The following is a 24,195-nucleotide window of genomic DNA, read 5'->3' as shown; positions in this document are numbered from 1 at the left end:
CTCATTGAATGTATAATATATGCATTACACAATGTATAACTCATAACACACGACATTACAAGAAATATACAAAAGTGTTAGAAAATTTCACTGAAAGTTTCTAATAAAAATCATCAACATCATCCCCGCTAACTAAACTCCTTAATGACCATAACAATTATCATAAGACCCTACAAGCCGTGTCTCCTTGAAAAATCAATTTTACATCAAAGATATAACATTCGTATCATCCCCTAATAATATTTTCAGAGTCATCCTGTGCGACAAAATTTCCTGATACAATTATGATCGTGTCGTTGGAACTGATTTCTCGTTTCTATTCGATCCGAATCCTCGGCAATGTCTCCAGAAGAAAATCATATCCTGCGACAAATTTCGACGCAACTGACCAATTTGTAATGACGTTCGAACCGATTTCGAGATAGCGAGCGGCTCAATGAAACCGCGAGTCACAGTACGCGCCGACGTTGTAATCGGGTTGGTTACGTAACACGCGCATTCCTTGATGTATCCTATTAATTTCTCTTAGCCGGCTGTTCTCGTGTCACCGGCCAACCGGAATCGCGTTCCCAGCCGGCGATCTCCGCAGACCGACATCAACGGTTTTCGCATCGTGTTGGGGTGGTTATGTCGAACAAAAGTCGAGCACACGGCCGTCGCTGTTCTACAAAGGCTAACCTCACCAAATACCAACGCGTGGGATTAGTGCCAGATCACGAAGGTGGTCTGACCAGTGCAACGTTTCACTACTCGACTTCGCGAAAATCTGATTCATTGCGAACTTAATGCAACTGCGATCGTTATTTCTTGGTTCCTATTTCTAGTTTATTGTTACAGAATTCTGATATTATTGCAGAGGTGTGATTGTGAAAATGTGGAAATATAGTTTGCATAGAATTGTATATATATAGCATTATATATGGTATTTTAATATTATAAATATTGCACTGAAGAGATTATTATAGTATTTAGTATACTTTAATATTATAGCATGAGGAATTGTTGTCTAGAACTGGTAGAAATTTAGATTAAAAGAGCAAGAGGATGAATATAATGGAACGAGCTCTTTCTGCTTTTCTTTATATTTTTGTAGTACTTTTCATATGAATTCTTTTGGAAGTAGCATTATATTAGTGATTCTTTGTATTTATTGGGATATTATTATAATAACAATAAAGAATTATGGGTTAGAATTAATAGAAATCTAAATTTAAAGCGAAGAAAGAGCAGGCAGTAAAATAGGACGTTGACGTCTGACTATAGCGGGTTTGTTCTACTGGAACCAGACAGAATGTTTAAATCGCGAAAATTCGAGAACCCCGACGATTGTTCTGCGGATTCTGGGTCAAGTACTATACTGCGGCGAGTCTCGAACCTTGTTTCTCATACCTGGCAAGGTTACCGAGATCGCGGCCGGATTCCAATAAAAGTTTGGCGAACTTTCAGCCATTAGGAATCATTACTATCCGCTTTTGTTCGTCGTACGCGTGAACATCTTGTAAAAGGAGCTTCCGTTTTTTATTTTCTTTCAGTTTTTCTTAAATAATTTAATATTTTATGTGGAAAACGTATAAATTGTTGATTAAAGATCTAACCTTCATAGATGATCGGTTCTCTCTCGCGGAAATATGTGAGGGCGGGGAAGTTTTTGATGCCATATTGCTTGGCCAGTCGTTTATCGTTGATCTTGACGAAGTCTACTCCGAAGTGGTCGGTGTCGTCGTCAATCTTCTCCAGCTCGGCCAGCACCTTGTCGCATGTTAAGCAACTTCTCGCATCTGAAAGACAATTGTATCCACTTATTCTTAACTCGACTGGTATTTCGAAGGCTTCGCTCCAAGATCCTTCGTTTATCGTAAAACTTAATATTTATTTTCACACGAAGAATCTTTTTTCCGAGAGATAAACAATTAAGATATGGGTCGTTGAATGGAAAGTTGAGACATTAGACTTGCAATTTGAAGATGGCTCGAAGGTTCAATATTTACCTTGAACAATGTACTTTTTATCATATACATATATTTATTTAAAAACACCTGTATCGTATCTTCCTATAAATGAAGGGTCATCGAAACCTTTATTAGAAAGTTCAGAGGTCACCCGAATGGTTAAATTTCCAATTTGCAAAGACTGAATATTTATGATCTTCTTTCATAGTATAATAAGATGCATTTAAACATTTCAAATAGCATTGAAGTCGTCCGATTCACCACCTGCAAAGAAATTAGCCTGGTAAAACGTGTACCATTTTACTCTCCTCGAAGCAACATCGACAGTCGAAATAATTTCACCAAAAAATCGTCTCGACAATGTTCGAATGGCGTCAGAAGTGAGTTGGTAGGAGGCAGGTGTTCGGGAGGTTAACGATCATTTCCCTGCGGACAGTACGAATCCTTGGATAGTGGCCTTGTATTACAGAAGAAGGAAAATTAATCCTTCGTGCACGAGTTTTATGCTTATCGCCGTGCATTGGCTTGCCAGTTCCAAGCGTTCTTGGCCGGCTCTGATTCGTTCTGCTCGTCGTCGCAGCGACCAACTTACGCGAGTGTTGGGTTACAATCATTGGATATGGACACCAAGGTATCCCATCGCATGGTTTCTCCATCCATTCTCACCGATCTTGACGCTTAAGGAGATCAAGATCTCGATTTAAACTCGTCCAGACAAAAAGGATCGCGAAAAAGGAAGGGAACATGAAAGAAGGAAGCGAACGAACAGGTGGACGTCGCCATTTTTGGCGACCACGTCCTCAGAATAGAGCCACAAAGGCTGTGAGAGGTGGATTCGACTCTCTTCTTCATTCTTTCTCTTTCTTTGCTCTGACTGCTTCTTCTCACGCAGCTTGAATACGCTACTGCGTTCCCGTGTTCGATTCTATTTTTGCGGTAGCTAGCAGGGCTTATCTAAAGCAACGGAAGAAACAAAGTTACCTTTGTCTTTCTCGGTCGATTCACCCTCGTTTGTCTGCTTCTATTTATTTTCGTTTGTTTTATTTACTTTTGTCCTTTTACGTTTCCTTCTCGTTGGGACGTTAGACCCATGTCGTTGAGATGAGCAGATTTAAAGGCTGCTTGCAGACACCTCCGCGTGCAAGACTGGCAGAATGCAGTCTGAGAGAGAGAGAGATAGATAGATAGATAGATAGATAGATAGATAGATAGATAGATAGATAGAGAGAGAGAGAGAGAGAGCAGCCGAGACGTTGAAGTACATGTGCCAATTAAATTGGATCTATTCCATTCGCTTTGTCTGTGCATTGGTGGAAAGTTGGGAGAAATTGTGCGGTAATAGTTACGACGATGGTTACATTAGAGAATTTCTTGCTGGTTAGTCAGCGTATTAAATTTGTTGAAATAAACGTTGAATAGAAATAAATTGAATTGCTTAGAACTTTTACATGCAATCTGAAACTCTTAAAGATTAACTCGTCGTATTAAACTCTTATTTGATTTTTGTATTAATTAAATAATCGTGAATGCGAAAGAAGAGGTCAATAATGGTTATAGTGAATTAAGTTTTGCCTTTGGATAAATCGTTTGTTTGGATTATAATGCAGAGTTACGATAATCCTCTCAGATTCATCGAATATGAAAGCTATCTCGAACTGATTTTCCCGGTGAAACAGAGACTTGCAAACAAATATAAATAGAGCGACACAAAACAATTCTATTTTTATTTCCTATCGTGTCCACCCACTTGTTCCACTCCTAAACGGATCGTCGAATCGAGAACGAAAAATAAGCGATATGCTAGAATTCGATTTCACGCTCACCGTATCGATGATCGCGGTTCGCTCATCATGAATCATAGATGCTACTGCCCTGGAAATTCTAGCACATTATCCTCTATCTAATTTCTTCTACGACAAAGAGAAACAATCACAGATTAATATTTAATTATTTCAATTATTTATTGAACGCAATTATTTGCTGTAATTGGAAAGACGTGATATCGTAAAGATTTTATAATTGGGCACGCTTCTAGATTTTCTACAACAACACTCGTATAAAATTCCATATACCAGATATTATCTAATCTCTTTTTTATCGCATTATTCAGCACTTTTGGAAATTTTTTGTTTAATTCTCAGTTGTCTATTCTCTTCCCAATTCTAATTCCTCGTAATTCTTCAACTTCCAATCCTCCGTGGGTTCTCGAAATTCTAAATTATCGGATTTCTATAATGTAAGTTTTGATTATTTCCTCAAATGCAATTTCTGTTCAGCCTAATTTTCTAGTAAATCTTTGCCACTTTCTGACTCTCAATTTTCTACCATACTTCTGTCGCCCCCATACGACACTCATCCTGTTTTTTGCTTCAGATTTCCTTCTCACGTTTCACCTATCAATTTTCTACCCATTTACACCCCAAGGCGAGAAGTGCTCGCGAAAAGACGTCCACAGACGAAATGTAAAGTAAAACGTCGCGATGGACGGCGAGGCCGCTCGTTCTTGTATTTTTAGTGGCTCGTAAACTAGGCACTGGCCGCCGTTCGATCTAGTCGTCTCTGTTTCTCGTTGTAGCAGGGGTTATCTTTTCTTGCGTGCGAAGAAGTGCGCGCGCGCGCGCTCGCTTAAGTGTCTCCGCGATTTCGCCACCTTGAAACGTCGAAGAACGTGGCACGTGGACCAGACGCGATTATATCGGAGAAATTTCCATTCGAAGAAAGATCGAGTGTTGTAATGCTGATATGTACAAGTATTTTCAGGGCACAGATACGTGGTTTTGATCGAGTACGAAAGTACGTGGACACTTGTTATAGAAAAATTATATATATATATATATATATATCGTATGTGTTGTATATATAAAATAATTTGAAATTTGCATCGTAACGAATAGGCTGTGGATTTTTATACATTTATGAAAAAACTGATGACGCAAGAATGCACAGAATATAAAACAATATGTGAAACATCGAAAGTATAGTACTGGTTGTAATTTTTAGCGAGTAAAACGATTCTCTACTTAGGCTCAATTTTTAAAAATATATTCATAAAAATATGATTTTGCATAAATATCTCTCTGTCTAGTAATGAAATACGACCGTCTTGATAATATTGGAAACGTTTGAAACCGTATATAGAAGCTACAAGATATTTATTGACCACATATAGTTAACAAAAAATTAATATACAGTTTGAATGGCTCGCTAAACATTGTGGTTTACCAATACAATGAATAATTGACTGTTTTAATTATTTTTCTGATCTCTGTGATATATATGTACTACTCTGTGATTATATTTGTACTAAATATCTCGTAGCCTCTATGTATGTTTTTACATTTGTTTCAACCTTTGTCGCTATAATCGTGATAATCGGACTTTATCATGCTAGGATTCCGCAATGTTTTGTATAAAATGTATAACATGTATATTCATAAAAGATTGCTACGGGTGTTTGAATTTTTTAGCGAGTAACTGTTTGTAGATCGACGTGCTTCGGCCAGATGTGTTGTTCTCAACGATTAGGCGAGATTGATTACGATGAACAACCGCTGCGATTCGTACGAGTGCCTCTAAACCAGCTTTTAAACCGGAGATTAGGTTAATTTTAAGTTAACGTGTGTTTTGTACTGTTTCAAAGCAGGTTTTCATGGCTTTTATTTCTGGAGTTTAGTAGATACTTCATGAAACGCGATGGTGATCCTTTTAGTTTTGTGGTAGATGGTGGGAAAAGTTAAGGATTAACATGTTAGATGAATCGTTAAAAATTACGAGATGGTGCGAATTGCAACCTTGAAATTACAGAAAATTCCAAATTGACGAATGATGTTAAATGAATTAAAATGAAAAAAATGGGTAAGAAATAAATAGAAAATTCAGAGTGGAGAAAAATGGAACTTTGCAAAATAACAGAAGATGAAATTATAGAAGTCTGATAACTCGAAATTGTAAAATTATAGAATATTGAAATTTAAGAGATAATAAATAACTAAAAGCCTTTGGGAAATTTTCAAAAACGAGCAACGTGATTTACAGAAGAATTAAATAATTTTCAATGTAATGTAGAAATGAATTGGAAGTATCTATATGATACTTTATTGTATAAAATTATAAATTACATACATAACCATTTTTTAAGAGAAGAAATATGTAAAAATACTAAAGGGAACAGTTGATACGGAGAAACGTATATAGAAAATTTAACGATCTTTTCGATAATGATCTTAGTCGAGCAAAGGGGAAAGAAACGTACAGTCGATGGTTTTATTTATACCGGAAGAAGCATTCGAAGCATATCTTCAGGGTCCCAGTCCGGTTCTAAAGATAGCTACTCAATCGGCCGTATTTCTTGTCTCGCGTAGACGCGTGGGTCGCGATTGTGTTGGTATTGGTGAGCTTTTGATGAACCAACGATTTGGGACATCGCGTGGGTGCTTCGAGTTTGCGCCGCAGAACAGTTAAACCCATGCGTGATCCTCGAGTATCCACCATTGGGGCTGTTCCAGCACGTGCCGCGATTATTTTCCTTCGATACCGCGGTTCACGCGTGTGAAATCATTCGTTTAATTTTTTTTTCTCGCTGAGATAAAATCGAGAATGGATCGAGATTCTAATTGGGGAACTGTCTTCGTTGTATTTGAATTGGAGCAAGGTCGAGTTGTGAATGTTTTGAAAGAGTTAGGCTAAATGCCTCTATAGTTGATATTTTATCTATTTTACTTAGTGAACAAATAATCTACGAAGAAGCATAAGTGCGCATAAAAAAATTTTATTATTAAATTAAGGGACTTTGATTTATATAGAAACAGATCTTTTTGTGAACTCTGAAGTAGAATAAGACGAGAATTTTAAAATACTCTAACTATCATTTTTACATTCTTTGTGAAATTTTACGAAGTCAGGGCTTTAATATATATATATATCAGGAGAAAGAAAACAGAAATTTATTTGTAACTAGTATTTAAAAACTAAATTCTATAAATGAAAGTGTGCTCTTAATACCTTTCTGGATTTTTTAATTGTACGATTTTAGTGGAACTGCAAATAAAAAAAGATTCTAAAAAACTGGAGTATGAATCAATGGAAAATTTCGTGGTCAAGTTCTATAATAACCAGGTGCAGTGACCTGTACAAGCAATATGGTCCCTAACCAGCGCAAAGGAACAATGTTACCCGACAATTCTTTTTACGGCTGTCTCGCCATATTTTATAGTCGAGTTTGGCACATTTCTGTCTGTTTTTTTTACCAATTTCTGTCTGTTTTCCTTCGTAGCATGTGGTTTCGAATGAATCTTTTGCATGTCTGCGATCGTTTTATTACCGACTTGTACTCCTAGACATTAAATAATCTCGGAGAATCATAAACGAGCCGGATAAACATGGAATTACCTGTTACAAAGCAACATTTTCATCAAGACCATAAATTTCATAGTTCTCCTATATAGCGAAATATTTCCTCTTCCTTTTCATTTCGAAGCCTCCAAGCGTGTCTTGAAGTATCCAGGTTACATTTTCCTTTCTATCCTTCCTTTAATTTAAGAATCCCTTAAATTACACGTTTCTTTTCATTTTTCCATCCATTTAAGTATCCCTTAAGATATTCGATTATGGTGTACATCTTTTCCAATTCTACTTTTACCACGCCGAACCTCTCACAGATCGGGACGATGATTCGAGATGAATAGTTTTGGACAAAATGATTGAGTGGAATTATTTTTAAATGAGGTTTCAAGGCAACAACGCGGAGGAGAACGCGGTCGTTCTTCGGGAGTAGACTATAAAGCTATTACAGGGAAAACGTAACTGTGCAGTAAGTCTATGATTAAAGTAGCGACGACATGCTCAAGCAAACATACCACCGACTATCTATACTCCTGAATAAACAACCTATAGTATCGCAAGTATATATATATATATATATATATCCAAGCAACGCGAATAGTTGGCAAAGGATCAGTGGTGCTTATCATTGAATTAGCAATTTTCTCATTCTCACTTTTTCCTGGCAGCGCGATAATTAAATTAACCCGCAGAACAGGTGGCCAACTATTCGATACCTTCGGATGATCAAAATCTAACTTATAATTCCCTTCCCTGCTGTTTTATTTATTTCTTAGGGGTAAAAAGCCCATTGGCTATCTTCAATTATCTATACGTATGTCGATTAAATGTCCTTTCCTTTGGGGATGATTGATTTTTTACCTTTAGATCTGTCACTTTTTCAACTTTAGATGTTTAGCTAGATTGCTCAGATTATTTGTCAATTAGGTCAGCTATTGTATTTCTTATTCGCCAAAGAATTATAAAAATGCTACACAATGATATTTTGTATCGTTTCTCCAAATAAAAAGTGTCGAAATTTTTAACTAACTTAGATTACACATTTTTGTTTTCTTCTCTTTAGCGAGAGGATCAATTTTCCGGTCACTTCTCTCTTCGTCCACCGCGGGATTAAAAAAATGTTACACGATAATATCTACATCTTGAATAAATATGTTCCTTGAATACAATATTCTAGTAAATTCCTGCCACTTTATTTCCTATTTTCACGAAAGAGAGAATAGTCGTACAGGTGAAAATATTACTTCAACCGTCTCGCGCTGCCAAATGACGCGGAAGAGGAAGATCATCGAAGCACCGTCATGTAAAACAATTTTAGATCCTAGTCGAATCTTCGAAAGATGCTCCACGTTCCTTCCTAGCGATCTTTGCGCGATATTCGGCCTTGAAAACGATGACCTAGCCTCAGCGGCCGTAAATCGCGCGGAGTTACAATTCTCACGTTTCTCTTAATCGTAAATCCATTAAACTAACAGAACGTTACCACGAGCGAAAATTTCCAGATTCCTCGTGCAATCTCGAGGTTAATGAGAGTGAAATTCGAGACGACAGTCGAATCGGTTGCACGCGGCTGAGAAAACAGAACAGTTTATTAGTGGAACGAAAGCTATAGCAAAGCCATTTTCTTCAGCGAACAGTGTTTCTAAGCCAATGTTACCTGCTTCTAGTCCGACCTTTCCTTCTTCATTCGATGCATTCCTACTAAATCATCGATGAATCGCGAGATTTCATACCATTTGCACATAAATCACGATTTACGTGGTTCTAACGTTTATTTATAAAATGGTACCTTGTCGAAGAGTTTCGGAGGAGGATCAAAGGGTAATTGTTCCGTGTTAATGACGCGACAGAAACGATCGACATGATTGGACAAGGAATCTTCTCCTTAATTGACGGGGCGGAAAGAGCTCGTCTTTCAAGAAGCTCGAAACGAGGCAGTGCGGCTGGAAATATCTCTTCCAGTGCACTTGTCTTCTGACACGCGTCTGATCTTTCATAATCGTTTCTACTCGCTTCGAAACCCTTTTCGCTTGTTAGATACATCCGTTGGTAAAAATCGCGTGTTTTTAATACGATGTTTTCATCTTACGCGAAATAACTTCTTTATTAGATTATTATTATTAGGTTATATGACGCTTATTTGTTAACATCACTCGATCATAGAGTACTTCATCAAAGAACTCGTAACAACCTCTACCAAAGAACCTAAACAATTCTACTACATTAAACACCAAAAAGTAAACGTAATATACAAGGTCCGGACGAAATCTGCGCAGAAAGGATAGGAAATAATGATACCTTGTACAAGAATAAATCAGAAGTATCGTTTTGCAACGGAGTAGAAAGAAAGTTTAGTATGCAAGAGTGGCACGTAAACCTCATGATTTTATGAAACGTAATTATGTTTGACACGAGCAACGAATAGAATACCGACTTAATAGACTGTGCAAAAAAACAACTATAAATAGACAACTATAATTACACTGTGAATGTTTATGCGAATCGATATTTTTACGTGCTTCTATTTTAGAGAAGTAAATTCTAATCAGCGATCTGTTTTACCTGTTACATGCAACAACGAGCATTCTACAATACTTGAGATATTTTGTGTATTTTTACACATTTTTCCATCATCGCAACATTTCAATCTCCTACAAATGTATAAAAATGCACAGTGGACCTGTAACCCAAATCAACTCTGTCGAAGCAAAACTCGAAAAACGGAAACAGAAAATTCAGTTTTCTATCGAAAAATTTCGAAATACGATCTCTCGCTCTCCCTATCTTCTTTATCTTGTCAAACTTAACGAAATAATCAGAAGAAAAAGCGGCGTGCACGTGGCAAAGAAGCCGCGAGAACACGGCGGCTGGAAATAGGCCCGCATCTCGAGCTCGTCGTCCGGGTCTTCACGGCGACTCTGTTAAAAAAGTCTCGCCCCTTATCCCCCATCCTAACCATGTTATCCCTCGAACCAATTAAGATTTTCGTCTACCTGGAGGTGGTTCCAGTTGCACGATCTCAACACTGTTGACTCGAGGACGATCTTGGTTGTGGGGTGGTCGAGGACGGTATGTTTTCAGTCGAGACGATAGTGATAGGCTTGGCGGCAAGCGCTAAAATAACTCGAACGTGTGCTAAAAGTGGCGGCTACCGGAGCGCCGGCCTTGCTACGGTAAGCTTCGGGAGAGGTGTCGCTCTTCCTTCCCTACCGATCGACCAGAACCCCGGCCAATGGAGTTTTCTATAAAAGTTCACCGAATAAATAATTACGCGTCCACGTCACGAGAAAAATAAAGAAAAAAGAAAGAAAAAAGAAGAGGGAGAGTGCGGGAGAGATTTTGTGATGTTCGAGAGACTATTTTTACAGGAGGCTAACAGAGGCGAGGATGAGCCGCAACGAAACGTTCCTCCTCGACTTCGCGCCGGTGTATTTTCAGAGTAACTCCGTTACGTCATGAAAACGACGTCGAAGATAGTCGAGGAAAAAGCCAAAGAAGCCCCGTTTTTCAGATGGAAGAGAAATAATCGGGTTTAGGCTTGGATTCTTTCGGTTGTGCTTCTTTTTCTACTTAATTGCTGGAATTTGCTTTCTGGCTGGGGTATGTCTTGCTGCGTTTCTCATACTTGCGATTTGGTCGAATTTGATAAAGCGAAGGGGTTAATACAATTGTTATGATATTCTTCAAAGTGAAATGCTTTTTCACTTATCAAAATTTTCTGTCATTTCGAATATTTTACAGATATAGCTCGTCCTAATTGCATGGGACACTTTGTATATATATTTCCTAACAAAAGAGTTGATAAATCTTATCCGTTAAATTGTATACTTTATCGCAGTTCTACAATTAAAAACTGCTGTTTTATCTGATTTCGCATGATCATTCGCTGTTGGCAAAGAGCGATAGCAATCGTCCGAGATATTTCGACGTGAATCGTTGCTGTTGGTTATTTTGTTCGTCTTTTAGCGTGTTAGCTATTACGTCAGGAGGTATTATGAAAACGTGATTCAGGGGAGAGTCTCGAGAAGAACGCGACATACGTGAGAGACGTGACACACGAGTATACACTAAGAACAGGTTGTCAAGAGGCGAAGAGGAGGATAACCAGTGACCTCCTGCCTTCGAAAGGCTTTAACCCTTGTTAGACCAGGTGACAGTTTATCTTTACATGTGCCACTTCGTCATGCTCCACTTTACCATTTTACCAGCCAGCGCCTTTCAATCTTTGTCTCTTTTCTTCTAATGTTCTTCGTCTGAGCTTCTCGATCTTGAATATGAAAATAGCGATAAAAAATAAAGCAAGATGATTCGAGGTAAATTACTAAAATTAATCGTAGAACTGGGAGCTTCTTTAGAACGTCGATCTTGCATAGCTGTTACACCACGTCATAGAACCAGTGTTACCGGTGTATTAACTACATTTTAGTTCCTAATTTGTTGGATTTATTTTTTAAGAAATATATAATATTTTAGAAAATTTAGTTTTCTTTTTATAAGAAATTACAATTTGTTCATCAAAGTTCCGTTTATAGCGGACAGATTAAGCTTATGGAGCAAAGAACACTTGTCCTGAATTTATAATGAGAGCTTTGACTTATAATTTGACTGATTAATCATTTCTAATTACTCGATTCCTTCAGAGAGATGAATAATTCTCTAAACTTAAACTCAACGTTTACGCATCTTCTTTAAATATCTCGTCTGTCAATGTTAATTAAATTGTCATACTCCATGTTACAACGAATTGTCTTGCAATTACATACGTGAAAAAGCTCCTTGACCCGACGATTTTCATCGTCTCGTCGTTGAATTATGAGCACGATGTACGCGAGTTCTATCGATTGAATTAAACGGCTGGCAACACATCTTGATATGTCGCGATCGCCACCCGTTCACATTTGTGTGCGTCACGACACTGTGAGTCAGTGGCCGGCGTATCTCTTGCATTGGAGCAACAAAATCACAGCCAGACTAACTTCATAAACTCCCATCGGCTTTCGCCTCAGCCGTAACACTATCTTTCACTCAATTTCTCGTACAAGGTTAATCCATTTACCATTCACTTCCGCTTTCGTGCCATAACTGTCTAACAAGCGATGGTTAATAGATTGTTATTTCTATCTTTCCATTTTTCAGTTAATTAATCACATATCATGTCATCATGTAACTTATCATATTTGCTATAAAGTTCTTCCTGTTTTCAAATTTATTTTGACATGTGTACACCTATATGAATGTAGTAGTTTCTTTGAAACATCATAAAGCAACTCTATCAAATATTTTTCTGTTTTCAGAATTATCATAATATACATAGGAGTATAGTATTCTCTTTAAAACGTCATAAAACTTTATGGTCATCCACGCAATGTGCCAGCTATTTTCATATACTCTGTTTATATCCCACGTTTCAATGCTTCGATACAGGCTTCGCGTATTGTACCGAGGTAACCCTGGCTTCTATATTTACGCGTTTAACTACGATTTTAAATGATTCTGTGATTAATGCATTCGTTAAACTTCCATTGCACCGAGCCACCTTGCGAGCGTCTAAATTTACGTTCTCGTACTGCGGACGGAGTATCAATGAAAGATTCTGCGGTTGTCCTCGAACCAAGTGTCAAAATCGATACGTTCATCGTCTAATCGTTACATCAGTTTCATCCACTTGAAAAGATCCACTGGATGCCGCATTGGAAATTTTATGTAAACGTTTTACCTTGCGTTTCGTGTTATATAGAAAGTGCAAACGATTTTGTTTGTTCATGTTCTGATAAACGTTCTATTGTGCCAGCTTCTGTTCCCAGCTTCTATATTTACATGCTGTATCCAAAAATTTTGTAGGATCAACAATTCGTTCGGCGCCTGTTGGGTACATTTTATCCTCACAGATAAATAAGTCAGCGTGTGAAGTCAAAATTATTTGCATAGCAGAGGATGTAACGAAGATCTATGAAATCATAGGATGAGAAGAATTTTCCGATACTTTAAATTTAGAAATATATATATAGAGTTAAGATTCTGAGATAACAAAATAGTAAGGGTATTTGTAAATTTACACTTTTACGGATTTTCACAGAGTTAGAAAATAATTGGCAAAAAATTCGCAAAAGAACAGGTCAAAGTTACGACATAAAAATTGTGTCCTATCGAATAATCATTTTACTACGGTAAGAATTTTTGAATATACATAAGATAACCTTCTGATGTCAAAACATGCGAGAATTGTAATTCGTTTTTCTACTATTATAAGTCGTAATTCTTCAAGATTCTCTTACGATTTTATTATTTTTAGAGCCTTGACGATTTATAAATAAAATATATATATATATATTTCTAGATAGAAAAATATTAGAAAATTCTTTCCTGTCTTATTGTCTCATACATTTTCGTCAACCTGTATATTTCGACCGCGGGAATAATTTTCTGATTCACAGCAAAAATTCTTCCGTTGTTTTGACATTTGTTTTGTTAAAAATACCAAAGAATGACGTAATCACGAAACGGCGAATGATGGAAAAACAATAACGTACAGTTTGATAGAGAATTATTATTAAAGTCACATTATTTCAGTTGCAGACGCAGACGCTTGCGAAGATTCGCGTTTACCTCGAGACGGCTTGTCCTACTGAGTCGACTCCACTTGGCAAAGGGAGAGAATTTAATACTTGTTAATTGTCATGCGAATGCAATCCGCGTGAATAACGTGTATATTACCTCCTATATATAATTGTACACTCCATCAACGTCGTTCTCTCAAATTGAAATTCGAGACCAAAAGAAAACATCGAATTTATCTATTTATTTTCTTGAAAATCTATCTATCACCGAACTTATGAAAAATCTCCTTGAAACCACTGAATTTATGTACAATCGTCTTCTTCCATTGTTAACTTCTTGCGAAGAATTTTACGTAAAAATAATATTAAACGAGACGTTAATATTGCTTTGCAAATTACTTATTACGACAAACTGATTCTTTAAATATTGATTTTGATTATGTCGAATACTATGATCTATCAACAACCCCAACGCACTCGCACGATGAAGTCGAAAACTTGAAACGAAGACTTTTCATTCGGAAAGAAACAAACAACAGTATAAATTTATTTGTGCAATAACGTTCCTCGATTTTCTACTTTTTATCGGTAAAAATAACGCAAGAAACAATTTTGCGGATTATTAACGTCGCTGTAATGGAGGCAGCGAAATGGATTCAGCAACATTGGATCGTCAGGAATGGCATGATCGTCAGGAATGGCATGATCGTTCATTCTGGAGATTCGTCGAGGACAAAAGGTAAAGATGGTCGAGACCAACGATTTCAACGAGAAACAGAGGCGTCAATCTCCTGCCGAGAGATTTATTTATAACGCGTGAACGCGCGTCCCCGCCTTGGTACATTAAACCGTGCACGTATTGACGTCTCACTTGTCGTCTTTTGCACGCAAAACGATCTCAATGACGAATCGCGTGTTGCAGTTCTGGCTTTCATCGACACCCACTACGGCACCGCCACGGATTATGTAATTCGAAGATGAAGAAGAAGAACAAGAATAAGAAGAAGATGAAGAGGACGAAGAACGTGGAAGGGTGGAACAGGCGTCTTGCAGCCAAGAAAATTTTACAAATATTCGTGCGATGGTCTGATAAATTCCATCAATCTTCAAAAATACGCTGTTGGTCAAGTATCTGGCATTTAAATGTAATAATTGATAGAAGAAGTCAGTTTAGAATTTTGATATGTTATAGATGTCTTCAAATAATAATCTACGGAAGTAAAGGAAATTTCTATTGATTGATTGATTTACTGTCTAATTGATAACAAAGACAGTTGAAAATTCGTAGAAGTTGATTCCAAATTGTGTTCATTGAATTTCGAAATATTATTATCACTATAGAGCAATTATTTGTGTGTCACGTGATATCACTGTCACGTTAAATATCTCGGACATTTCTAACCCAATTTCTGAGAATAAAATATCTACGTTAAGCACGTAGTTTCTTAATTTAGTATAATCTTTTCTCGAAGAATTTCGATTCCAACCCAGATTTCTTTTAGAGGAGCGAAAAAGTTGGAAGGCGATGGAGGAGGATCGAGAGCCAGCTTCGCCTTAGAGTCGCTGAACCGAGAGGAATGCAAGAGTGAAAATGGAGAGTGAAATAGAGAAGGGAAGAGAAAGGGGGATGGAGCATACAGCACGAGGTACCCCGAAGAATTTGCTGGCCGTACCAGAAGCAAAAGGGCTGAGGCTATAAACGGGTTATGTAAGATTGAGTAGCTGCCACGTGTCGGCGGACGTCGCATTGCTTCTGTACTTCCTGAGTTCACTTTCGCAATCGACAAACCTAATGCCTTTCCAAAAGTCTGGAACGTCGAAATCTTCCAATTTTCAAAGTCTGTAATCCGTCATTCTTCTTTAAATAGTTTTTGAAAATGAATGGAACATCGTTGAAAATATTGTTCACTGGCAACTATGATCTTCGAGGATTATATAGCTAGTAGAATTGCTTAAATCTTTTCAATGTTAATTAATCTGGTGATATTTCATCTATATTCTATCTTAATTAAAAGAGATTAAATGACTATAGTTTAGGAACTAAATGACGAAGCTGATCAGTTTAGCCTGCTTGTGACTAAAGTAATAAAGAGTGGAGGGTGTTATAGCACGATAAGATACTTGAGGGTTAAATTTGAAGTAGTATTTTATTCTCATTAATTCTGTTGAGACTGTTCATGAATTATTGATGGCGTGTATGAGGTAACACGTGTTCATAGTGAAATATATTCTAGTCTATATTGTGTTTGAAATACTTTAAACGTCTCTTTAACAACGCAACATTCTACATAATCGTAAAATATAGAATCTAAGATTTCTCACAAATGTTTACACCCACAAATGTATGAATCACAAATAGAGAACCGAAACTATAGAACCTAAATATCAGCCTAAAATACCGGAGCTAAAAGACAGGACCTAAATACAAGATATTAACCATCGATCTAATATTCAGAACTACATCTTTTCAAAACTCCAACAAACACCCTCCAATTATCGAAGTCAGAACTATTAAAAGTTCCGCAAAACCTCAACAAGCATCTACAAGACAAATCCTCAGAATCAATTATTTTACGATTCCAGAAACTAAGAAAACATCGCTAGAACGAAGGAGGGACAGCAATCATCGTCATCGTCTTGCTCCACCCTCTTGCCAAAGCAGAGAATCCAAGTCGCTCCACGAAACTTCTGTCGTTGGAAAATGGCAATTCAAACTAAATTGGAACCAAATTAGAATGAAATTGGCACGAAATTTCTTATTAGAAAAGAATACCAATCAAAACGAAAACATCCACAGTCCCAGGATGAGAGGAACACTTACACCAATACACGGCAACAAAGTCCTTCTCGTTGAGGAGTCGCTCGAGCTGTTTGGCATTAACTTCCTCGATGACAGGCTCGGCGTCCTTGTGGCTACCCTTGGACCGAGGCTCGTCCGGTTTCGTCCTCGCGACGGCGTCCACGGTGCCTAGGAGGGCGCATAACACCGCGAAAACACCGAGAAGGACGATCGTCTTCGCGTATCCCGTCGGCATCGTCGTTGGCCCGTAGGTAGTATTCCTCCTTCGTCTCCGCCAGCACCACCACCACCGGCCGAACCGTACCGTCGAAACGTCGTTCGCCGTCGACATCGCCGCACTGACTGGCACACCGGCTATTTTTGATTTTTCGGACAGCGCCGCAGAGCAAACCGACGACGACGACGACGACGACGACGGGCACGCCACGTTCGTCGCCGTTTTCAGCTTCATCGCGCTACCCCCTGGCGCGACCGGCCAGGAGCACCGCGAATCTCTGCTATGAGCCAGCGAGAATCTTTTCGCGCGTCTATTTCTTTATTATGGTTTACGTTTCTGTTTGGGCTTTGGGCTTGTTGCGTTCCACTGGGTCAGGGTTTTCCCTTTTTATTCTTCGCGTTGAGATGGTCTTTTAAGGATTTTTCTTTTCTTCTGCCTTGAGGTAATTTAGTAGTGTGGCAAGAACTTTTATTCTTGCAGTTTTATGTACAATTATGTGCAAGTGATACAAGGTTAGATTATGCGAGACTTGGCCGACGGATGTCGACCGAGTGAGACTATGCGCGGAACTCGGGTTGATTATTGGCCTATCCTCGGAGTCTCTGTCCAGTTGGTCCACAAGGGAGCGCATCGAAGCAGAGAACTTTTCCGTCCGGTTAGCTGTCCACGCAAAGGAGCGGTTGGCCAGAGCAGAAAACAAAAGGAATAGGGGTAATCGTGAAGGAAAAGATTGGTCAAAGTGGATTTGCACTTCCACTTATACCGATTCTTACGTATGCGTTTTAGTTTATGAGTAAGTTTATGTCTATTGTTCTCGTGTAACATGTATGTTTTTTTTTTTTGATTATGTATAAGTTCTATGGTTATTATTCTACCATATAGTATAAATGGAAATCAACGTAAAGTCGGAATGCAAGCAGAAATAAAAAGTCAGTGAGTGGGTATGTTCAAGGGAATTGTAACCTGCGATCAATCATAATGGACCGCGCACTCGGTCAAAGCTTATGTTATTATAACTACGCTATACCGTATACTATATAAAATGTAGCCTACTATAGCAGGACTTTTCTTCCTTCTTCGATTTCGGATAATTTCTTTGGATTTTTCTTTTTCCTTGCGTTGGGATAATTTCTTAAGATTCTTAAGAGTTTTCTTTTTTCTGGAATGATTTTTTAGAATTCTTCGTTCTTCTTCTATTGGAATAATTTCTTATTTTTCTTTCTTCAGTTTTATAGGAAATTATTGGGTGGGTTTTTGGTCTCCTTGGGTTGAGTGATCTATAATGATTCTTCTTTCCTTTTGCGTTCGGAGTTCCTACGATGATCTGGCTTATCTTCTTCATCGAATAAGTCTCCGTTTCTTTCCTTTTTCTCTTACGTTGGGAGATTCTGCGAAAGATTTTAAAAAGACATTTGAGAATTTCTGTGTTTCGTGATTTAACTCCACTACGTATATAAAACCATAGTATCTCGGTTGAATAGATACGCGAAGGTCAGATTGAACCAACTAGTTTCCACTGAGAACGGTGTCAGAATTCAAGTCGTATTAAAATATGATCTCCTGATAATCCATTAATACCTCTGAATGCATTTAACGAAGAGAAAGAGGACATAACAATCTATAAAATAATCTATACGATAAACGTATGAAATACAAGAATTATGAAATACAAGACAACGAGATCTTTAAATTTTAAAGGTATTACAAGAGAAAGATATTAGAGCGATATAAATATCGATATAAAGATATCTTCAGATATACACACCTGCTTTTAATCATACCTTCGCAAAATACATTGGCGAAGATCAAAGTTTCTTGTATCTTATCTCTTCCAAAGATACACTTCAAGACACCATTTTTCCACTAACAAGTTATTTTAAACTCTCAAATACTTCCCAAAACTCAGAAACTTAAAAATTGTCTCTGATAAAGATCTACTCTGATCCACGGTAAGTCTGATCGATCCTTGCACCTTCTACACCTCCGAAAAAAAGTTGCGTTTCTCCCAAAATTCTTGGAATTGTCGAAAATTCACAACGATATCTGAGATTAGTATTACGTAGCTCGCCATGTACGCTAGTAAATGTGTACGGTAAGACGAGGATCTTGCTAGGACAGGTAGTTGGTCAGCGGCTTCGGTGCAGAACGGTATACCATGGCGGCCACCAATCGAAAGTCGCGAATCGCCATCGTCGGGGGTGGTTTGGTACGTGTTTTGACGTTCGAAAATAATTTTTTTGCGAAAGAAATAATATTTCGAAAAGCTTTTACTAGATATTTCAAAGATAGCTCGTGCGGAAAATTGATATAGTGAGTCTTTGATCTTTTAGGTTGGTTCTCTGGCAGCTTGCTATTTCGCAAAAAGAGGCCATTCTGTGAACATTTACGAGTATCGCGCAGGTGAACTTCTTAAGAATTTTCACTATTTATATATACATATATATTCTGTTGTGTCTTCTTTTTAATTTTAAATTAGCATATAACTTGCTTTCTTATGTATTTAAGATAATTTCCGATTTTCTTTTATTTTACAAAGATTGTTTAATAACTTTCAATTCTAAACGTATATTTCTCACAATTACGATGCTTTCGAGAAGCTTTTTGTATTTTCCTTCTTGTTATTCAATGTTCGGTTGCTGTGATAGAAGTGACTTCGGAGCATTAAAATCCCTTCATATTCTTCCATACGCGTATTCACTTTTACGATAAATAAATATCGCGTGTTTGCCATTTTTTTTTTGTTTTTTAGAAATATAATAGAGATGCAAAGATTAAAATTCGCTTGTCATCATTTAGACACCAGAGTGGAGTATTCTCGAGGCCAGAGCATTGACTTGGCTGTGTCGATCCGAGGGCGGGAAGCTTTAAGGGCAGTTGGTCTTGAAGAGGCAGTGATCAGTCATGGCATTGCTATGCATGGTAGAATGATCCACAACAAGGATGGTACCCTGAAGGACATACCTTACGATATTGTAAACGGAAATGTGAGCAATTTTTTTAGAACTTCTACTCTTCTATGACAGTTTCTATGTATAATATTTAAAAGGCAATAGTCACTTTTGAATGTTTCTGGCACCTTCTCTCTCTCTCTCCTTTGCAGTGCATTTACTCAGTCAGCAGACGACGCTTAAACATAGTTCTATTAAATGGTAAGTAAATATTCAGAAATTCATTGACGTACATCCTTCTCTCTCAAATAATTAGATAAAGATAATAACTAACATTTATTGAAACAATCCAGATAAGTACCAACTAATTAGGAACTTCGCTCGTTATTTCTCAATTTTGTGATAAGAAAAAGCTGCTTAAAACAAAAAACAAGACGTAACAAGATAAGTATAATAAAAAATGTGAGAAAGTTCTCGCTTTCTTTTCGTAATATTATACAATCATAAAGATGGTTTAGCAATTGCGTTTGAAAATGATCGTCACGGATTACTAATCAGCTGATGTGTAGACTTCTTGAGAACCGATTAATCGGATAGTCGGCAAATCAGTCAAAACTCTAATCTAAATTTAACCAAAAGATTTTGTAGGATCGATCATTTTGATAAAAATCGGATCTTGATTTAAAAGAATCGCGAACGAACACTAGATGCTCTTATGTTGAAAGAAAAATGACTGGATATCCGATAACGCGGCGGTGCGTGAAGCCACAAGAATTCGAGCGTGTCAAGTTTCTTGCTACTACTAGCTCGTGCCTCTTACGATCTTCTGCGTAAAACGCCCCAGTGCCATTTTAATCTGATATGTACATGAATACGTATGAAACTTTCCATACAAGATAATGTCTACGCATTCTATTCTTTAATCCGTACAGCTTTAAATTAATCGACGAGGCATTAGACCTTTTCTATTCAGCATTTTTATCTTATTTTGGTTTGCACAAGCACCTTTAAATCTTCTACCATCTGTTGTCAAAAATCCTGTAGGTTTAAGTAGCTTTATGATTGCTTTCCCAAAAGATATGCCTTTTTTAAACAATATTTTCTACTAATATTTACAGGCAGGATTTTGAAGTATTTAATTTCTTGTGGTGGAAACAATGTTTTCTAAAAATTAAAAGAAGTTATAATGAAATGATAAAACAAATTTCTGAACGAGCCGAGTTGAGTCGGACATTCGAGCTATGGCTTCATATACAGGGTGGTTGGTAACTGGTGGTAAGAAGTCGAAAATATAGAATAAAAATTTTTCTTTTTAATTTTTCCATCGTGACAACGATCTAAAGTGAAATCCGTTATAACGCACCGCACGCGTACCGAGCGAAAATTCAAAGTCGATTTTCTCGGAAACAAAGCCTCAAACGAAAAATTTTTATTCTATATTTTCGACTTCTTTTTCCGCGTACAATCACCCCCTTTCTGCTTGTATCGCCAGTTACCAACCACCCTGTATTTTTTACTGGATTTTCATTAAAATGTTAAGATGTAGAATATATCGCTACGAATTTTTTGAATTTAATGAACATGATAGGAATTCTTTTTATTCGATTTGATAAAGAATAGAAAATGATGTTAAATTTTCTACAAATCAAACATTTCAAAACTCGACACTTAATTATCCTTTATTCATTCTTTCTTCGTCTTTTTTTTTTAATTTTGCCTCGTCGAACAGCTGCCGATAAATACCCAGAAGTGAATCTTTTCTTCAACAAGAAAGTGGTGGATGCGGATTTAGATAATGGGAAGCTGAAGATACTAGAGTAAGAATATCTTCATAAAATAATTTAGAAAATTATTTTGCGTTACGTATAGCTCGTTGAATTTTGTAGCACGAAGACTCAAAGAACAGAAGAGGTAAAGGCGGATTTGATAATCGGCGCCGATGGTGCTTACTCGACTATCAGAAGAGTAATGGCGAAGAGGCCGCTGTTCAACTTTAGTCAAACATACATTGAACATGGTTACGTCGAATTATTCGTCCCCATTGGGAAAAATAACGAGGTAACTGCAATTTTTCTTTTCCACAATTTTTTTACACATCTCAATTAATTTCCCCTATATGCGATTTTACTTAATCGAATTTAAATTGGAAAACGGATTTTTAATCCTGAAGAGAATTGAAAAATATTGCTTGGAAATTTCCATACTATTAGATTTCTAATGTTCGATACCATGTACAATAATTTAAAAAGAAAAGAAACGAATAAATAGAATAGATACCAGTCATTTGACATTGTTCACGAAACCTCGAAAATATGAAAACCTCGCTTGGATTGCAAGTTTGCGATGAGTGGTCAGCATTTTCATATTTGGCCACGGGGACAATTCATGATGATAGCCTTGCCTAATGACGACCATACATTCACTGGTGACATATTCGCCCCTTTCTCGACGTTGGACAAGTTGAAGACGCCGCAGGATCTCTTGAAGTTCTTCGAAGAGCAATTTCCGGACCTACTGCAATTAATTGGAAGGGAGAAGATAGTTAAGGATTATTTCGACAAGGAACCAAAGACATTGATTACTATTAAGGTGAGTCTGGGTGGATTTGTTGTTAATTGGAAAGGAGGCGTTAGTTGAGATGATTTTTATCTTATTAAGGTACGTTTCAAAGCTTTGGATTGTTCCGTTATATTTAAGATATTGAAATGGAAAATTACGCAAGATTATATATTTTTAATACTCCAGTTCCAATAATTTATCCAGTCTCTTCTTTGCGATTCGAATTAATCATTTGGACTATTTCAGACAAAATCGGAATAAATAAAATAAATGTATGGAATTGATTAAATAATAACATCCAGTGTGTGTATGGAATAGTATTCCATTCGAGTATCGTTGCTGTTAGACTGGAAACGTTTATTCATTTATATCCATGATAAGTATGAAATTAATAAATAAGTAAGAAACATGGCAAGCTATATAAAGATGAGCAAAGGTATAAAAATTACAAAGGATAAAATATGTATTACCACATTTTGAAGATAAGATATATTTTTATCCAAGTTAAATACGCATGAGTATTGGTAGTCGAATTATGATTAATCAAGTACATACGTACTTGGAATGATAACCATCTATTTAGTCTTAATTAAATTTATCTTATCTTTCTATTTTTTGTAAACACGCTGTAGTGCAAACCATATCACGTTGGAAAAACGCTTCTCGTTGGGGATGCTGCTCACGCCATGGTGCCTTTCTACGCCCAAGGAATGAACACGGTTAGTTTCATTCGATTTCACGTCTATTTAGCTTCATAAAAGATATCTTCCATAATCTTGGTCCTGTTACTTAAATAACCATCGTTATTAATGGTCTCACGAGTCTTTTTATAAATTATTTTCTTACTTTGCCAGGGTTTCGAGGATATTTTATTACTGGATGAGTTAATGGAACGCTACGACTCAGATTTCAGTTTGATTCTTCCAAAGTTCACGGAACTTCGATGCGAGGACGCACAAGCTAGTTCCGATCTAGCCATATACAATTATATCGAGGTATTTTCCTCGTATTGAAATGCTATCGAAGTGAAAAATAATTTTTACCTCCTACAGTGATTCTCTTTTTTCTGAAATTCTTAATTATCATACGAATGTTTATTTCATGCAGTAAAGCTTCGAGGCTTAATGAAGGAAATAGAATTTTTTAATTGATTAAGGTCGATTTTAATAATGCAAAGTGTATTTGTTTTTTTAGTTTTGAATAATGTCATAGTTACGGTAGAAGTAGCAAGATTTAAAGGATTTAACGGAGAAAAGGAAATTTGTTAATTGATTAAAGTTGATTTCAACGATATCAGATATTATAAAGATTAAGTACAGGTGTAAAAAATTTTCAGATGAGAGATCTGGTAACGAGGAAATCGTTCCTTCTTCGAAAAAGATTAGACACGTTCCTGTATAGACAAATTCCAAATACATGGATACCACTTTATAATACGGTTCACTTTTCAAGGATGAAGTTTCGCGACTGCGTCGCGAACAAGGAATGGCAAGACAAGGTGAAATGTTAATAAAAATATCAAGGAGATATATAACAGTTGTAAATATTGTTAAAAATATATATGCGAAGAAAGAATTATATTTTTATAGATCGTACGCAGGGCTGGCTGGTGTACACTGTTCTTGATTTTTGGAATACTGGCGGCTCCTGTAGTTGACGCATTTGCAAGAAAGAGCATTTCCTATTGAATACAAATAAATAAAGTGTACCATTACCTGAATGTAGAAGTGTGTCCATTGTTTTTGCAATAAGATATTATCGTTTAATATTATGGCGATCCTTTCAAAAGGGTCCTTAGAAAATGAATTATACGTTTAAGTTCCATACAAATTTTAATTCTTCTGCTATCTTTTTTATTACAGAGGATTAATTAATTATTTATATA

At 36.9% G+C, this 24,195-nt stretch overlaps 2 protein-coding genes and 2 long non-coding RNA genes across 8 annotated transcripts in view; 2 read left to right on the top strand and 2 right to left on the bottom strand.

Annotated features, from left to right (window-relative positions):
• LOC117210753 overlaps positions 1 to 17,360 on the bottom strand; it is a 45,017-nt gene extending 27,657 nt beyond the window's left edge. For 3 of the 5 annotated variants that reach the window (XM_033454066.1, XM_033454065.1, XM_033454067.1), the window contains exons 1-2: positions 16,668 to 17,359; positions 1,596 to 1,778 (exon numbers count right to left, since the gene is read on the bottom strand). In XM_033454066.1, the coding sequence (XP_033309957.1) occupies positions 1,596 to 1,778; positions 16,668 to 17,097 (613 nt within the window). In that variant the 5' untranslated portion in view covers positions 17,098 to 17,359. Of the gene's footprint in view, positions 1 to 1,595; positions 1,779 to 16,667 lie in introns of all 5 variants that reach the window. The other 2 variants (XM_033454062.1, XM_033454063.1) reach the window with 1 other exon arrangement.
• Positions 1,785 to 4,716, bottom strand: LOC117210768. Its single transcript, XR_004488154.1, has 3 exons — positions 4,022 to 4,716; positions 3,773 to 3,859; positions 1,785 to 2,213 (listed from the first exon to the last, which is right to left on the bottom strand). It is a non-coding gene; the product is annotated as an uncharacterized LOC117210768 (long non-coding RNA).
• Positions 14,178 to 16,086, top strand: LOC117210770. Its single transcript, XR_004488156.1, has 2 exons — positions 14,178 to 14,969; positions 15,349 to 16,086. It is a non-coding gene; the product is annotated as an uncharacterized LOC117210770 (long non-coding RNA).
• Positions 17,361 to 19,003: 1,643 nt separating the features above from the next.
• On the top strand, positions 19,004 to 24,132 carry LOC117210758 (kynurenine 3-monooxygenase). Its single transcript, XM_033454079.1, has 11 exons — positions 19,004 to 19,069; positions 19,194 to 19,263; positions 19,660 to 19,847; positions 19,964 to 20,012; positions 21,481 to 21,568; positions 21,638 to 21,809; positions 22,089 to 22,340; positions 22,943 to 23,029; positions 23,165 to 23,305; positions 23,647 to 23,808; positions 23,900 to 24,132. The coding sequence occupies exons 1-11, from the start codon at positions 19,019 to 19,021 to the stop codon at positions 23,996 to 23,998; spliced, it is 1,359 nt and encodes a 452-aa protein (XP_033309970.1). The 5' UTR covers positions 19,004 to 19,018; the 3' UTR covers positions 23,999 to 24,132.
• Positions 24,133 to 24,195: the final 63 nt, after the last annotated feature.

The sequence above is a fragment of the Bombus bifarius genome, unplaced genomic scaffold (assembly GCF_011952205.1).
Source record: "Bombus bifarius isolate JDL3187 unplaced genomic scaffold, Bbif_JDL3187 scf7180000008212, whole genome shotgun sequence".
Taxonomy (NCBI): domain Eukaryota; kingdom Metazoa; phylum Arthropoda; class Insecta; order Hymenoptera; family Apidae; genus Bombus; species Bombus bifarius.
The sequence above is the reverse complement of the archived record's forward strand: the minus strand, read 5'-3'. Positions and strand labels throughout refer to the sequence as shown.

Coding starts and splice junctions, on each gene's coding strand:
- LOC117210758 (XM_033454079.1), top strand. CDS start 19,019: ATGGCGGCCACCAATCGAAAGTCGCGAATCGCCATCGTCGGGGGTGGT. Junction 19,848..19,963: donor ACGATATTGTAAACGGAAAT/GTGAGCAATTTT, acceptor TCTCCTTTGCAG/TGCATTTACTCAGTCAGCAG. Junction 20,013..21,480: donor AAACATAGTTCTATTAAATG/GTAAGTAAATAT, acceptor CTCGTCGAACAG/CTGCCGATAAATACCCAGAA.